At 40.3% G+C, this 16080-nt stretch overlaps 1 protein-coding gene across 2 annotated transcripts; it reads right to left on the reverse strand.

The window, feature by feature from the left end:
* Window positions 1-1168: 1168 nt before the first annotated feature.
* Window positions 1169-14461, reverse strand: ACTA2 (actin alpha 2, smooth muscle). Of its 2 annotated transcripts, none has more exons than XM_032191431.1 (9): window positions 14443-14461; window positions 6578-6749; window positions 5197-5325; window positions 4624-4734; window positions 4035-4119; window positions 3780-3941; window positions 3347-3538; window positions 2226-2407; window positions 1169-1462 (listed from the first exon to the last, which is right to left on the reverse strand). In XM_032191431.1, the coding sequence occupies exons 2-9, from the start codon at window positions 6704-6706 to the stop codon at window positions 1319-1321; spliced, it is 1134 nt and encodes a 377-aa protein (XP_032047322.1). In that variant the 5' UTR covers window positions 6707-6749; window positions 14443-14461; the 3' UTR covers window positions 1169-1318. The 2 variants fall into 2 exon arrangements, with proteins under 2 accessions (XP_032047322.1, XP_032047321.1); XM_032191430.1 differs by lacking the exon at window positions 14443-14461 and adding an exon at window positions 9284-9318.
* Window positions 14462-16080: the final 1619 nt, after the last annotated feature.

Genomic DNA, 16080 nt, shown 5'->3' on the forward strand with positions numbered 1-16080 from the left:
AAAATATTTGCTCTTACAAGAGTTTATTTAATATCTGCTCCAAGAACCTAGATGACCTATACTTTAAATAATAAGGTTAGTACAAAAACGTTTGGAACGTGCTAACAGTCAGAAGATGGACAAGATCTGAAACCCAACAGTTACACAGTCACAGTAAATAACAGGTGCTATTGCAGAGTTTACAGCTTGAAGATAAGGAGTAACAGGTAAGTGAGGTAAATAAACTATTGAGTTTAAGACAGGAAAAGAGGTAACAAAAATAAATAGCATCCTTTATCCTGAACTCTAATGAATACAGAGTGCAGCAAGTTCCTTAGAACTGACCTTTTCCAGGTCTGCCTCGTGATTACTTTATTCATACATATATATATATACTTGTAAGACAGTAGTAGTACTGGCTTCAACTTCTATGCATATACTTCTATTTTAATATCAATTTCAATGTATTTAAGACATAAGTGGAATCAGAAAAGTCACAGAAAAAGAAAAAATTCTAAAAACATTTTAATCTGCTCTGATTACATTATATCCCCTTACGTATCCCACCCCACCCCTGCAAAAAAAAAAGTTCTGAAGAGCAAGTGTATTAAGCCAGCTTAATTACCCTTTAGACCTTGCTAGAAATCCAAACAACAAAAATAGACTACACTCATCCTGAGGACATGTAATAGAAAAGTCACGTGTTCAATCTAATATCAGAACTTAGGTATGCTCTAAAAGAACAGGTTTTGTTTCTTTAAAGAAATCACCTGGAATTGCTGTATAAAGCATTGTACCTCTGGGCCATACAATGAGAGAACTTCTTCTAGCATGACAGCTGTGAATTAAGTGATGTAGACAGATAATATTTCTGGTTAGAGCAGATGCAGAGCAGAATGCGCATGCACATCCTGGTATCGAACAGACACTATGCTTCTTTAGTGCTGCCCAGAGCTTCAAAAATCAAGACTAGCTCTGCTTGCAGACTAAAATGCGGCTAAACATCAACAACATGCTGCCTGATAGTCCAGCATTTTCTAGCACTGATACCATTGAGCAAGAGGTATTTGCTACTTTTTCTATTAAGCCCAGTATAGTGTGGTAACAAATTTACGCCACAAGATGGAGCTTCACACCAGCTGTAATGGTACATCCAAAAATGTGTCTTTTTAAAATAGGCGCAGCAATCTCATTTGCATATTTAAAATTTATTCCAAAAAATACATAGTATCCAATTAATGAGTCATGATGAAGGATTTATGGAATGAAATTATAAGAATGTATTTTCCTGAATACATTCACAGTAATACACTAAAAAGACATATAAAGATAAAGCAATTTAAAAGCACTTGCGGTGAACAATGGATGGGCCGGCTTCATCATATTCCTGTTTGCTGATCCACATCTGCTGGAAGGTAGAGAGGGAGGCAAGAATAGAGCCTCCAATCCAGACTGAGTACTTACGTTCAGGAGGAGCAATGATCTGTTTAAGAAATAAAAACATTAAACACAACTTTCAGCTGTGAATTTGTTATACAGAAGTATTAAAGCAGTGATATTTGATATTAATGAAAACAGTGTATTTGTACACATTAGTGTCATCCCTTGCCATCCCAGTCAGCAAGTCATAAAGTTAAAAAGTTGTTATTGAAATCTGAACCTAAGTCCTCAATTTTTACAACTGAGTCAGTTTGACCAGTAAGAGTGTATTCATGACTGCAAGTGAGAAAAGAGGAAAAGCAGTTTTCATATAATATATGAGACAAAACACGCAATGGTAGCCAAGGAGGGTTTGGAAGAATGAGTGACCTAGAACACCCTTACTGGTATAGCTGACAAAATGTTTGCAAAGCAAGAAAGGGGGAAGATTCAAAGCAGCAGAGAGAAGATTGGCTGGTGAGAATCTCTTTCTTTACTGAATTGTAGGCTGAGGGCAGAGCCAGTATTTCTCCTTCGTTCCCCTTTCCCTTAACCAAAAAGGGCTAAAGAAGCTTGATACAGCCCCAGGAAAAATTATAATTTATGCTGTTAGGGCAGTTTGCAGAACATAGCATGAGAAAGAAAGTCAGAGGAGAGATTATCTTCCAGCAACCAGGGTGATTCTTATAGTTACCAAGCAATTATTATTTACTATAACATACAGACTTGATTGAAAAAGAATTTTGTGAAGTGTTACTGTTTTTCATTAGATTTTTGAGGATGTTGCACATGCCAGCTAAAGTAGTCTACAAGTAATTGTGCCATACCTTGATCTTCATGGTGCTGGGAGCCAGAGCAGTTATTTCCTTTTGCATCCTGTCTGCAATGCCTGGGTACATGGTAGTGCCTCCAGACAGCACATTGTTGGCATAAAGATCCTTTCTGATGTCTATGTCACACTTCATGATGCTATTGTAAGTGGTTTCATGAATGCCAGCAGACTCCATGCCTAGAGAAGTTACATCAGAACACTGAGGAAGCAACTCCTTACAGGGACTTTAAATCGTTAATACAGAACGGACAACATGAACTGCAGTGTCTCTTTGGAAGACACCAGTCTTCAGAGCTACAGAAACTGGAAAGTCTTTCTGCAGCTGTTTAAATTATTGGAGTTCCTTGAGGGTACAGCCCTCCCCTGCTTACACACACAACGCCTCCTTAAAAAGAAAGCCAGGGGTGTGGGTGTACAGTCTCCACTAGGCTTTTGCAGAAATCTCATAAGTCCAAAGAATTCCTTATATGGTCCTGGAATCATTTGTTGTTTTTTTTTTTTTTTTCCTTCTTCCTTTCTTTAACTGAGACAGCTCAGAGACAGAACAGTCAAAATATGTCCTAATACCTCTAAGTATGCAGCTACTGTATCAGTTTCTAAGCTGAAATTTACCAATCAGCAGAAACTACACGGGATTTTTACATGACCTTGCTGCAAGCCTGCCTTCATAGCTATTGATTTGCTCTGCAAATGTACAGAACCATGGATTCAGGATTTGGAGTAGTCTTTTGGAAGAATAAAAGTACTGGGTTTTGTTTTGTTTTTTTTTAACCCCTCCCTGCAAGCACATTCAAACTACAACCCTCACACTATTTAGAAAAATGTCTCTGCAGCCATACTTTTTGTAGTAGCCAACTCCATAACATACAAAATGGTGTGGGCCCGAAGCCAGGAATAAACATTCAAGGTTTATTTTGGGAAAGTATTTTGCTTTACTGTTTGACATAAAGTTCCTCCCACTGTATTAATAGTGCTGTTTTAAAGATTAGTTTATAATGGGCAATAGGACACACTTGTGTATACATCTAAGTGTGCTAGCAAGGTGTACAATCAAACCAAAACAGGGACTTAATATTTATGTGCAGCTTACCAAGGCCAAACAATCACTCAACCTACCAATGAAAGATGGCTGGAAGAGGGTCTCTGGGCAGCGGAAGCGTTCATTTCCAATGGTGATCACCTGACCGTCAGGAAGTTCGTAGCTTTTTTCCAGCGAGGAGGAAGAGGCAGCAGTGGCCATCTCATTTTCAAAGTCCAGGGCCACGTAACACAGCTTCTCCTTGATGTCACGGACAATTTCACGCTCCGCTGTTGAGATGATTGTGTTTAGAATGGTGCTTAGAAAGGGCCCAGATGTATCAACAGGTGGTTCCCTTTCATCCTCTAACACCCTCCCTATTTATTACTCTAATGCCAGTCTTGCTCCCCTTTCCTGTTGGATTCTTTCTTGCTAAAAATCAACTGCGGAACCACTGCTATCCCTTCCAAGGCCACTAGAAGCATTGCACATTAAATAACTCCCCTCCTCATTTTAGTAGCATGTTCTTACCAGTGGTCACAAAGGAATAGCCACGTTCTGTCAGGATTTTCATGAGGTAGTCTGTCAGGTCACGGCCAGCCAGGTCCAGACGCATGATGGCGTGCGGCAAAGCATAGCCTTCATAAATGGGCACGTTGTGGGTGACACCATCCCCAGAGTCGAGCACAATCCCTTTGAGGAGACAACACGCACAATTCATTCTCAGCTGCACACCAAAATGCTTTTCTATTTCATATGCCTATGCCACCATCTCCAGAGGCCTACCTGTGGTACGTCCAGAAGCATACAGGGACAAAACAGCTTGAATAGCTACATACATGGCTGGCACGTTGAAAGTCTCAAACATAATCTGAAATGAAATTAAGATAATCAGTTTAACAGTAGGGATCTTAGCTTAGTTGTAGCCATACACTGAAAGAGAGATTTTCATATTTATTGATAGTTGGTAATAACAAGGAAGGAAAACACATCTAAATCCATATGTATTTGTCCTATAAGACATTTCCCTGTGTCTGGTCTATATCTATGATGTATGAATAATAATACATGCATATATTAAAGATCATTTTGTGATAGGCCTAGACAAAAAAAAATAATACTAATAAAAAGATGAAGGTGATGTACGCTTGAACAGACCAAGGCTTTCATATTCAGAACTGATATGTTGACTTTTTAAAGTAAATGCAATAATGTACAAATTTGACACATGGTCACACTGCACTTTCCATCTTCCATTACTAAGAGATGCACACTACCGGAAAGTCAAGCTGACATGACTAACTGAAATTATGAATTTCACATCCTGCTGAATTCACAAACTTGGAATTATTCCATAGCTTCAGAGTGAGATTACCTGGGTCATTTTCTCTCGATTGGCTTTGGGATTCAATGGTGCTTCAGTCAGCAGAGTTGGGTGTTCTTCAGGTGCAACACGGAGTTCATTGTAGAAAGAATGATGCCAGATCTGAGTGCAATGGAAGAAGGCAAAGGAGAAAGAAATACCATCAACTAGCAGCTCAGAATCACTTTCAGACAGGTGCAATGCTCCAACATTCTGCTTACAGCATTTCAGAGACAGATAAGTAATGTTTCACATACAGTTGTTCTTGTTGCCTCCATAGGTATTACAAAGTAACATGAAAAAGAAAAACACAATCCTCAGGTTAAATATATCACTGCTAATGGTATATGATTTCTAAGAACACGCTAGTAAATGAAAATAAATACATTCTTACAGTAGAAGATACAGAGCCAAATAGGCTTTATTCCAGCTCGCTGTTAACAAGCTTTTCATTAAATCACACTTGATAGCATGACACTTTCATCTCTAAAATTTATTGAGTAATCTGTAAACATTTGGTTCAAGTGTTTTTTTTTGTTTATTTGTTTTTTACCAGTGATACACATCATTTCAATGCTGAAATACCTTCTCCATGTCGTCCCAGTTTGTAATGATGCCATGCTCTATGGGGTATTTCAAGGTCAGGATTCCTCTTTTGCTTTGGGCCTCGTCACCTACATAGCTGTCTTTTTGACCCATACCAACCATCACACCCTATAAAATAACACAAATGGAGTTATTCCCTCAAGGAGAGGTGTCACAAACACTTCTTATAACAACATTGGCTGATATAAATCCAGTTGTCAGTGATACTAGTAACAAAATACTTTAAGAATACTAATTATTGGAAAATTACACATTGCTCTAATTTCCAAAATGAAATGTTTAGCTAACTTAAACCTCTGGAGTTCACGTTTCCAGTACAGTAAAAACAAAGAGCACACAAGTACAATTTTTATACCATGGTAAATTACATAAAAAAGTAAGTACAATATTAAATTCATCAAGATGAAGTAGAACAATAGGCAATTTATAATGTTCACTGTTTAGGGATGACCTGCCTGTTAAAGTATAATAAAGTGGAGTTAAAGCGGAAAGCGACATTGTGCCATTTAAGGGCCAAGATGCAGCAATACACACTTCACATTTTCCAAAGCTTAAAATTATTATGATTATTTTTAATTTTTTTTTTTTTTGAGACTAAAATATTGCCATTAAAGATATAAACAATTTAAATCTATGAGTACAGTTTACACTTTAGGGTATTTTTGTGGATCCTGTAGAAGTGGTCCTTGGACCAGAAACTGGAAACTACTCTATGTATTAAATTAGAAATACTGTCAGAAGAACCAACAACTAACAAACAGTATATACTAGGATGCTTTGACTACATAATACTCCTATCTGAACTTTGTCATTACATGCTCCAAACCTTGGCTTCTCTAACAGTTTTGTCTTGGAAACACTTAAATGTAAAACCTGAAGCTAAAGAAAATCAATCCTAGATGAGTGCCCATTTGTGCCTATAAAGCTAAATGAATAAAGTCAGGAAGGCTGATAGGAAGCTGACTGAAACCTTCTCCTTCCTCCTTTAGCTCTCCATACATCATCTATCACCAGCTTTTATGGCAGTCAAAAGTTACAGATGCTTCTCTATCAGGCTTGTTTGCTTTTAGACTATCTTTACTCATCAAGTTCTTTGGGTGATCCAGAATCAAGGGACAGGAAGAAGAGAGCATAGAAGGAAGTGAAAAAAATTAAAAGGATTCCTCTCACAAGACTAGACATTGCTTTGACTCAGGTGGCTGCACTGCTGGACTTCTACCTGGGAGTACTGTGTTACACTGACCTCCCAGGGCTCTATTTGCACCAGACGCAGGAAAAGGTGGCTCTGGGTGGTCAGCTGGGGATGGGGCAGCAAAACCTTCTACAAACCAAGTGTGGAATAAATAAAGCAGTTCATCACCTGGTGCCTGGGACGACCCACGATGGAGGGGAAAACTGCTCTCGGAGCATCATCCCCAGCAAAGCCGGCTTTGCAGAGCCCCGACCCATTGTCACAAACAAGGGCAGTGCTGTCCTCTTCCTCACACATCTTCTATGTCAGTGTTCTCAGGACCTCCAGACAGGAAACAGACCTATAAAAACAGCAGGAAAATAATTAGGAAAAAATATATATATAAAAAAAAAAAAAGCAAACCTCAGAGAACCAGTCTTGAAGACAGAGAACTGTATGAAAGGAACCATCACACAGAAATACTGTATGCAACAGACAGTATTCAAGGGATTCCAGAGGAGAATTCCAATCCTGCTGCATGGACAGATGGATCATTACAGCTCTGGGACAGCAAACGTTTATCTAAATTTGGTCAGAGAAATCCACTGCTGGGGGGTGAGTGGGAGATAAAAAAGACTGCTGGACTGACAGCTGCAAAAACAAAGATCCCTTTGCATCAGATTTAACACAACATCCCCTGCTTTTCTATCATTTTGATAAAACCAGTGCACGTGGAAAGCTAACAGATGTAAGAGCACTTTAGCCATCACCATTTAGTCTTGGAGTTCCCAAAGAATTAGCACTTCACCTGCTAGTCATGTACCAGTGGTACACAACGCAGACATTATACAGTGATAAAGACACATACCCACTGAGTCAAGATGTCCAGCTAGGATTATATTTTTCCCTTTTAAAATAGAATAAAGGTTCCTAATATAGAAGGAAAATAAATAAATAAATAAATCAGCCCTCAGTTACTCAGACAAAAAAAAAATCCCAATTTTAAAATGAAGTCAGGGACAGCGTGTGTTTCAAAAACTGGCCATAGCATATGCTCTATCATAACTTCAAGCCAGCTAAAAACTTGCATTTAGAGTGACAGAGTAATTTATACTAGCTCCCTGTTTCAGTAAAACAGAAATTGTTTTCCTCCTCAGACAACAGGAAGATAACATGAGTAATAAAAATGCTTTGAGGGTTTTGTATTAAAGTCAGTTATAGAAACAAGCCCTGAATACCAGCACTCAGAAGAGCTATTTGCCCACAATTTATTGTGTGGTAGGGAACCACCTGACTACCTGGGATCCCAGGCTTCCATGCAGAATTAAACAAATTACAGTGTGTTAAGAGCTAAAGGAGACAGCTGTCATCTACCAACCCAACTGGCTCCTCACACAGTCCCTAAAACCTTCTGCCACAGAATATTGGAACTGGAGGACAAAGTGGCAACGGGGTCAGTGAGAGCCATGGCTGATGAGCAAGGGTGTGTACAAAGCCGCTCAGCCTGTACCCGGGTGGAACAAGCAGGGACAGCCTCTGCCCATCCTTCACTTCAGATCCCCCATCCCGTCCCAGCCATGAGACACGGCTGTAGTGCTGCTTCTGTAGGCTGCATGGGTGTAGAAGAAGAAAAGGACATGGAAAACCCAACTTGACGTGCTCCAGATACTTCATCGTTATTCCCAAGAAAGAAAAGTAGGTTGCATTTATTAAATTTACTCTTGGGGAAACAAGCTCTTTATATTGAAGCATTTACTCAATGGGGCATAATTGTTATCTAACGTGAATGAACAGAGTGGTTTAGACAAACCATTTCCTAATTAGGAAGCAGGCTTTTCAACTGGCTGTTTTTGGAACAGAGCTAGAGGTCAGGGGGTTTGCTCAAACCAATCGCAGGGAATGCGATGCCAAAAATCACTTGGGGGAGGGGAAAGAAGGGGGCAGGAAAGGCTACATTTCTGAGCTCAGAGGACTCTAAATGAAAACCATATTTAGTAATAAAGCACAAAAAGTTGAAAAATCAAAGCTGAATCATTCAGCCAGGATTCTCTGCTGCCAAGCAGTGCGTTACAGCTCAGGATTGCTGTGGCATGCAGTAGTAAAACCCTGCAGCAGCAAATGTCACTCAACACTGTGGAATAAAGCAAAATACTCTCCCAAGCAATTAACACAGTATCTAGCCTCTTACCTCTACCTGCTTTACATCTAAAGATAACCAATCCCTTCACCAGTCTCCACAGCATACTATTAAGAGAACCCCAGCCTCACAAGGAACACTGTGTGTAACCTGTTCCTTACTAAAACATCTGGCATTTAGCAGAGCATTAGTATCACATACATGAAGACAGGGGTATACATGTACATACACATGCATCCTCATTGCATCCTTTTAGATACTGATATATATATACATATTTTTTGCATGCTTCCAGCCCTTATTACAGTCATAATTCTCCAAAACACTCGTGTCACCCTAAGCTAAGAGCAGTGAGGCAAACCTGCTGAGAAACCCTACTATACAGTGGGCAAATTTACCACCCCCTCAGGAACTCTGTTGTGTCCAACACCAACAGCCCAGGGGCACAGGTTCACTGAAACACAAACACAGCTATCATTCCAGCTGCACCACCACACAGCCTGTGTGCCTTTAGACAGTTTCTGGAGCATTAGTGGAATCAGCAAAATCATCAGGTTGATTTCCCTTTCAGAAGTGCCATAAAATAAAAACAACTCAGTGTAGATACTACAAGCATTTTATCAATTCAGTTCTACTAAGTAACGCATAAGCAAACTGCAGTACAACAGTACATCCTCCTGAATCACTTCCATCTGACATAACTTAATTAAAGTCCTCCACAAAACCGTAAATCACACTGTTGGTTCAGTGCCACTTACCCTGACAGTGCTTGGCTGCGGATAGTGGCCCTGGGATGGTGCTCTGTGTATCTGAAAGCACAGAGATTATATAGCCCCTTCAGCTCTTCTCCTCCCACCAGCCTCCCAAACAAGGAGCAGAGACAGACAGAGACAGAGCCGAAGTCTCTAACAAAACCATATAGGGACCTTATTACAAAAACCTCTAATCTGGGTGGCCACAGGCCCTGGGTCTCTTCCACTGCATTCCAATGTAGAGCTCATGAAACAGGAGGAGACTTTCAGCTGTGTAAGATAAACACTTTAAAACTTCAGGAGAGTGGCTAACACAGTGAGACAAAGCGTGTCCATGACAGGCACCCTCTGGCAGGAAGAGCATGTGTTCAGATGACAGAGGTCCAGGCCTCGACAGAAACATCCAAGAGGCAGAGTAAAAATCTGGAAGACCAGTCATTTATGACAGGGAAGGTGTTTATAAGAAGACACTTCACTTTGATTAAAGATTTTGACAAAACCAATGATAATATTTCCAGCAAGCTGCTGAATTTTGCTACAAGTTCTCCTTAAAAGCTTAGTGTTTTGCCTGCATGCTAAATGTTGCCCATAGTTTTAGAAGTACTGAAAAAAAAGTACCTGCTGTTGTGTAGGGTTCACGGTGGTGTTTGAAGGCAGTGGAAATATTCTGTTAAAAGATTATGATCAGCTTGTTATAGGTGAGAATCAATTTTTTCTTTCCCTATCAGCTTATTTTCAAAGCCCTAGGAACTGTGGGCCAACTTCATCCTAGTGTTACTCCAGTGATGGCCACAAGTCTGTGTAAACTCACATCTCAAAATGCTTATAATGAAGTTATTGAATTGTATAACCTCCAGCTAGCTCTGCCACTGAACATATTTTTAGCGACTAAAGCAAGGGTTCTCACTGTACAAGTTATTTTCAGAGCACGACAGGATTTTTACAGCTGCGGCCAGCTGTTCTCTAGACAGGCTGACTTTCGTGGAGCTGCCCTTTCATAGTCAATAATACATAGCCATTAAATTACTACTAAAGACGAGAAATCAGCATGTCTAAACTCCATCACTAGACAATTACAAACTCACAACTGGTCTATGCACACGAGCCAAGAACGACGTGAAAATCCAAGAGAGATCCTTGCTTTGTGAGTCTTGTTACAGATGAGAGCAGTGTCATGTGTTTGCTTACAGAGTGCTGCCTAATGGAGTAGTCTTAATGCCAGAGATCCCCCCTACAACCGCAGAGGGAGTTGGTCCGGTGCAGAGGTCTGAGGATTAGGCAACATGTAAAGATAGCAGTCAGGAAGAATTATGGATTGAAAACCAAAAGGAATTTAACTTTTAAGGAAAGGAACTTTTAAGGAATGTAATTGCTTTGAGGGTCAGAAACAGAAGCTAACAAGTGTTGGATCATGAGCCATGCAAAAGCTATTTGTGATTTCCACTTCTAGCATTTGGGCAAAAGATAAGAGATATTTTTTAAAAATAACCAAAAAATAATAATGATAAAAAAATTCCCACAAACTACCAAGGTAAGCCATCCACAACAGAGGATATAAGCAGATACTTTCTTGCATATCTCCAACTGACCCTCAAAGAACAGCTGAAAAGAAATACTCTCTTGTCAAACACTCAAAGACATAGCTGACAGAAATTATGTACCTTTCATAGAAACATAAGCGATCAGCAAAATCAAGTCAACAGAAATGAGAATTTCACACAGGAAACCCCTTCACTGCAGTATCATGTCTGATTTTGTTACAAGCACCAATTACCCCCTAGACTGGAGGAAGCATAGTCCAAAGTTTTCAGAAGCATAAGCTATTACTACTCCTTGGAAATATCTACACTGGGACAAAGATCCAGAAGAATCTAAACTCCTTACCTGAATGAAAAAGGTTCACTCACCCAAAAAAAAAACAAAACAAAACAAAACAAAACAAAAAAAAACTTACTGGTGATGACACTCTAGTGGATACAGCACTTATGAGATTTCAAAGCCAAGTAAACACCCCTTCAGTAGGGCTGCCAAGCAATTCACACAGCACCCCAGTGTAGCTAGAAATACAGGCAACAGTTTTTTTATGAGACCTCTGTGGATATCAGGGGACAGTGTCTAGCAGATACCACAGACAGCTTCTTCTCTCTGTTAAACTTCATCATAGTCCCAGAAACTTAGCCTGGTGCATACCCCAGTACTGGCGGTGGCAATGGCTGCAATGAGGAGTGGTTCTATGGATGGGGAGTGTGCATCATTTTGAAATACCTTGCATGTCACAGGCATCAAAGTTTGGGGAATCCCAGCTTTCAGGGTGTTTGTGAAGGACACAGCAGACACAGGTTCTCTCGGAAGGGGCAGTTGTCGATATGACAAGAAGGAAGATACACAGGTATTTGTAGGGACCTACCATATGCAGGATATCTGATAGAGATAGGATTGTGCAGACTGGAAGGGGTAAGCCAGCCTGACTGCTTAAGAGACTGACTTAGCAGTAGTGGTGGGTACAAAGGAACACAGCACAGCAAAACCCTAAAGATGCTGCACAACCATGCATTCATCACACAACTGCGAACCAGTGCTCAGCAGGCAGCTTGTCTCTAGGGCGTTACGCTATGGAAGGTCCCGGGGCAGGAAGGAAGGAAGGCAAACAGGTGAACTATGCAAGGAAATGAGGTCAGTCCAGCTTGAAGGGCATTACAAAAAATAAGTATTTCTTTTGAGTGATCTCATTACTCAAGATACGATCATATAGATATTGCTAAATAAAAACACACAGGAAAAAATGACATTAGTAGTTTATGCCTTTCTTCTCAGCAACACAGGTTACTGCCAGAGGGGTGAGGGAAAGGGGAGGAATGTACATGGCATGATACTGGGATAAGAACATAAAAAGAATGGAACAGAACAAGTCTTCTGACAACCAAGCCTTAAATGCTGAGGATCAAATCTCTGAACCTTCCTCTATGGCTACAGACACATACCAACTTAGCCCAAACATGCAACTATTTTCACAAGACAAAGAACAAAATACCATTCTTGAAAGGAGCTTAATTTCCCCTCTGGAGACCACTTCCTGCTGCCTACCTTTCAGCACTTACCCTGCTCATTTGTATAGAAACCACCACAGTGCAATTTGCCCAGGGTGTGTACACCCTGAGGTTGTAGCTCTTTCATTGCACCCATAGCCAAAACGTGTATGATTTCTCTTTGAGTTCCTCCAAGATCTTGACACTTACCCACTCAAAAGTTTGCCCTTTTACAGCCTACATCACATGAGCATGTCCAGCATATGACCAGAGAAAGGAAAACAACAGGGAAAAGTAATTCTGCTTTTCTTTCATAGACTTTCCCCTGTTCTCTTTACAGTGATACTAGCAAGTTCCCATGTACATTGAGAGCTTCCTTGTTGACTTCAAGCATCTTTCAAGGTACCAGTGGAAACTCAGAGCTACATGTTTCTTAAGTCAATCTTTTCATTTTTCAGTAACTTATGCAAATTGTTGTATGAACAGAAAATGTACTTGAGACTCCATGCCACAGGCGCTGTATAGCTACCACGCCTAGGAAACAGGCTACGGCTGTCCTGAAGAATGCAGGCTCTGAGGCCATGCACTAGCTTGTAGATGTCATACTTTTTTGGTAAAGGAGGACAGAAGTTGCAGTCTTATCCCAACTGCTATAGAAAACTGGGAATAAAGTAACCTCTTTACTCATAACATTACAAGCCATTACTTTATAAGGGAAAACAACTTCTCAGATGTGCATGGAGACCTTCCTGCTTAGATCTAATTGGCTGCTTAGGAATGAGGCTCTGCTAAATATGTCCCCGCTCCCTTTTATTTGGTGATTCCTTTCATCTTCTCAGCATTAGCAGAATCTCTAAATGTTTTGGTTTGTCTGGCTTCAGGCCCTCTCCTCTACCTCATTGATAGGCTTTACACTTTTATTTTCCCCCTCCCTCTGCCCTTTTGAGAAAGGCAGGAATAAATAAGCTTTAGGGAGCAGAAAGTCCTTCAAATAACCTGATTCATTGCAGCTGTCATGCAGTGTGCATCTGTAAAGTGCCAGATTAACCATAAGCTGTCAGACATATAGACTAGCATGCTTTATCATTGCCAGGCTCTATTGTCTTAAGACAAAATGTCTCTAATCATTCTCAAGACAGCTACTCAAATGCGGGAGTTTTCAACCTACAAAGTCTGGAAAATAGTTTTGCCAGTGCTGCCCAAGAGCCAAAGGATACACTTTGCCTCCTGGGTGGGGTGATGAAGCATTTTAATTCACAAACTTCATTCATCCTCTTAACAAGGCATCTTTCTCCATGATAATGTTAAGTAAAGTTTCCCCTCATTCAAAAACAAAGGAACGTACTCAAAGTAAAAATGAGCTAATAGTTCCCTCCTCAACATTCTTTGGTAAATAAACAGAACATAAGAATAAGCCCGCCTGGGTCAGGCTGATATCCATCTAGCCCAGTATCCTGTCTCTGAGATTTCCTGATAGCAGAAGCTTAGGATAGAAAGGGGATATCTACAGCAATAATTTTCTTCTTATACCCTTCCAGCCTGCTTATGTGCAGCGTCAGAATGTCTTGAGACAGGAGTTTGTACATATATCTTCATGTGTAATAGGTGCAGACAATTTTTCTCCATAAGCTTGCCTAATTTAAACACAGTTTTGGAGATAGGTTGTCCTCCATGATGTTTTGTGGAAATAAGCTCTACATTTCATCTGCAAGGCACCACCCATAGCTCATACTCCAGCTGGTGTGGACATGCCTCATATTAGAAAGAAAACTTCAAATATATCAGAAGCACAATCCAAGCAACAGTCTTAATACCAAGAGCTGCAAATCCACCAGAGATCCTGGATAAGTACTCAGGCTACTAGCCAAGGCTGAGCTTGGCCCTGCTGTGCGTTAAGGCAGCAGCTGCTCAGTAGCTACTTCACCGCCCTTGAAGAGTTATCTGCTCTAGCTGACATTGTATACAAGGCTACATGATAATGTTGCACTGGCAAGTTTCCTAAGAGCTATGAGAGAATGGATTCCCCCAGACTGTTAATCAGAACCACTCTGGTAACATGCTATCTAAATTTGTCCAAACGCAAAGGGAATGTTCTTTATTACTGTGAGAAACAAGCACTGTACTTTAAGGAACACAGACCTGCAGAACGTGTGCATGGGGGCTGGCAGGAGACAGGGGTTCTTCCTCCTCTCTTCCTTTCACAATGACTTCTTCACTTCCTAATCAATGTATTCCCAGACTGGCAGCAATAAGGAGACCAAGTCCCCACCACACTTTTGGAAAGGGCTGTGTTGAAGAGAAGCTCCATAATTATCCTACCAAAATTAGAAAAGTTTCAAGATGAGCTTGCACATTATGAGAAACCAGCTAGTTCCCATTAAAGACACACACTGGAAGCCGGTTTCATGAGGCTATTACTTACTCATTGCATGCTTAGTCATATCACAGTTTCACAAGCCTCAGTGCCTGTATCATCTGGTCAAGCTGATCTTCCAGCAGACACCAAGGAAAAGGATCTACAGAGGGCAATTTCATCCACTCCTGAATTTAACAATTTTCTGTAGTTGTCAGAATTTCACTTTTTCTGACCAGCGCACAACTCCTGTGCATGTAGGCTCTGGATGACAACTGTGGAGTCCCCCTCAACCCAAATTTTACCATGTGGGTACGTACCTCTCCAGATGGGCCAGCCAGTTTCCAGACCCTTTCTCCCAGCTCCCAGGCTGGGCACACTCAGCACAGTTAGGTGGCACTGCTGGGTAGGACAAAAAGACATCCCTGCTGCAACTTCTTTGTCTTCTCTGTCAGCCACTCAGCACAACTGAAAAACAAACAACTCCTGAGAGCACAGATGTGCTCTTTTTTTTTTTTTTTTTTTTTTTTTTAAACTTGCATGAGAAACACTGTAATACAATGAAGGAATGAGCATTAAATGGCAAATATATTTTTTTATTTTTATTTTTTAAAAAGAACATCATACATAAACTACAAGGGGAAAATCTATGACCTGCAGGACTAAAGTAAAGACATACTTTTTAAAATATCCTAGATGATAAAAGAATTGTACTTTTGGAATTACACAGAAATATGTGCTGTTATATAGACTTGTAAAAAATAATGCAGCAAACATATTTAATACACATGCATTTTCTGCACCAGAAAAGGTCCACGTGTGTCCAAAGGACTGCAATGCAGTCTGGGACTTTCTATTTCAACTCCATCACAAGAGGATGCTAAAAGAGCAGTCAGAAAAGTTAGGCGATGAAGTGCAGAGGGTTTGGATAGCCCATATCCATCAAGGCATTCCTAGAGAACTGGCTAAATTGCGTCCATAGCAATTAACAGCCATTCTCATCAGCCCTTAGAAGTGCTTAAGGGGATTTCAGTGAACAGGAAGAAATACAGTTCATCAAAAATTTCAAGCTGTAACTGGAAAGAGTAGCTTTTACAAACATCTCAGATGAACACAGTGCTCTAAGCCAAACTGTCACAGTAACCAACATAGAATTCAATTAATAATAATAAAAAATGAGACAATATAATAGATGTTGATCAATATGGTTTTATGAAAATGACTTCTCAAACATTTTTTAGAGAAATATTACAAACTTAGTTGTAAAAGGTTCCTCCTAAAACCTTTAACTTTCCAAAACAATTAATCTAAGGCTAATTCAGAACTGATGTACGCAGAGAAGCATGGAAGCTGGCTGGCTGAAGTCTCACAACACACCAGCGTAGGGATGTCACTGCTGAGTGGGTGTGATTCCATGGGACTTT

Source organism: Aythya fuligula, chromosome 7 (assembly GCF_009819795.1).
Source record: "Aythya fuligula isolate bAytFul2 chromosome 7, bAytFul2.pri, whole genome shotgun sequence".
In the NCBI taxonomy this organism is placed as follows: domain Eukaryota; kingdom Metazoa; phylum Chordata; class Aves; order Anseriformes; family Anatidae; genus Aythya; species Aythya fuligula.

Bases quoted from the DNA above. Each gene is read 5' to 3' on its own strand.
- ACTA2 (XM_032191431.1), bottom strand. From the start codon at position 6,706: ATGTGTGAGGAAGAGGACAGCACTGCCCTTGTTTGTGACAATGGGTCG. The intron at 4,735-5,196 runs GTATTTCAGCAT...CATTGCACTCAG, and splicing joins ACTGGGACGACATGGAGAAG to ATCTGGCATCATTCTTTCTA. The intron at 3,539-3,779 runs GTAAGAACATGC...TCATCTCAACAG, and splicing joins CTATTCCTTTGTGACCACTG to CGGAGCGTGAAATTGTCCGT.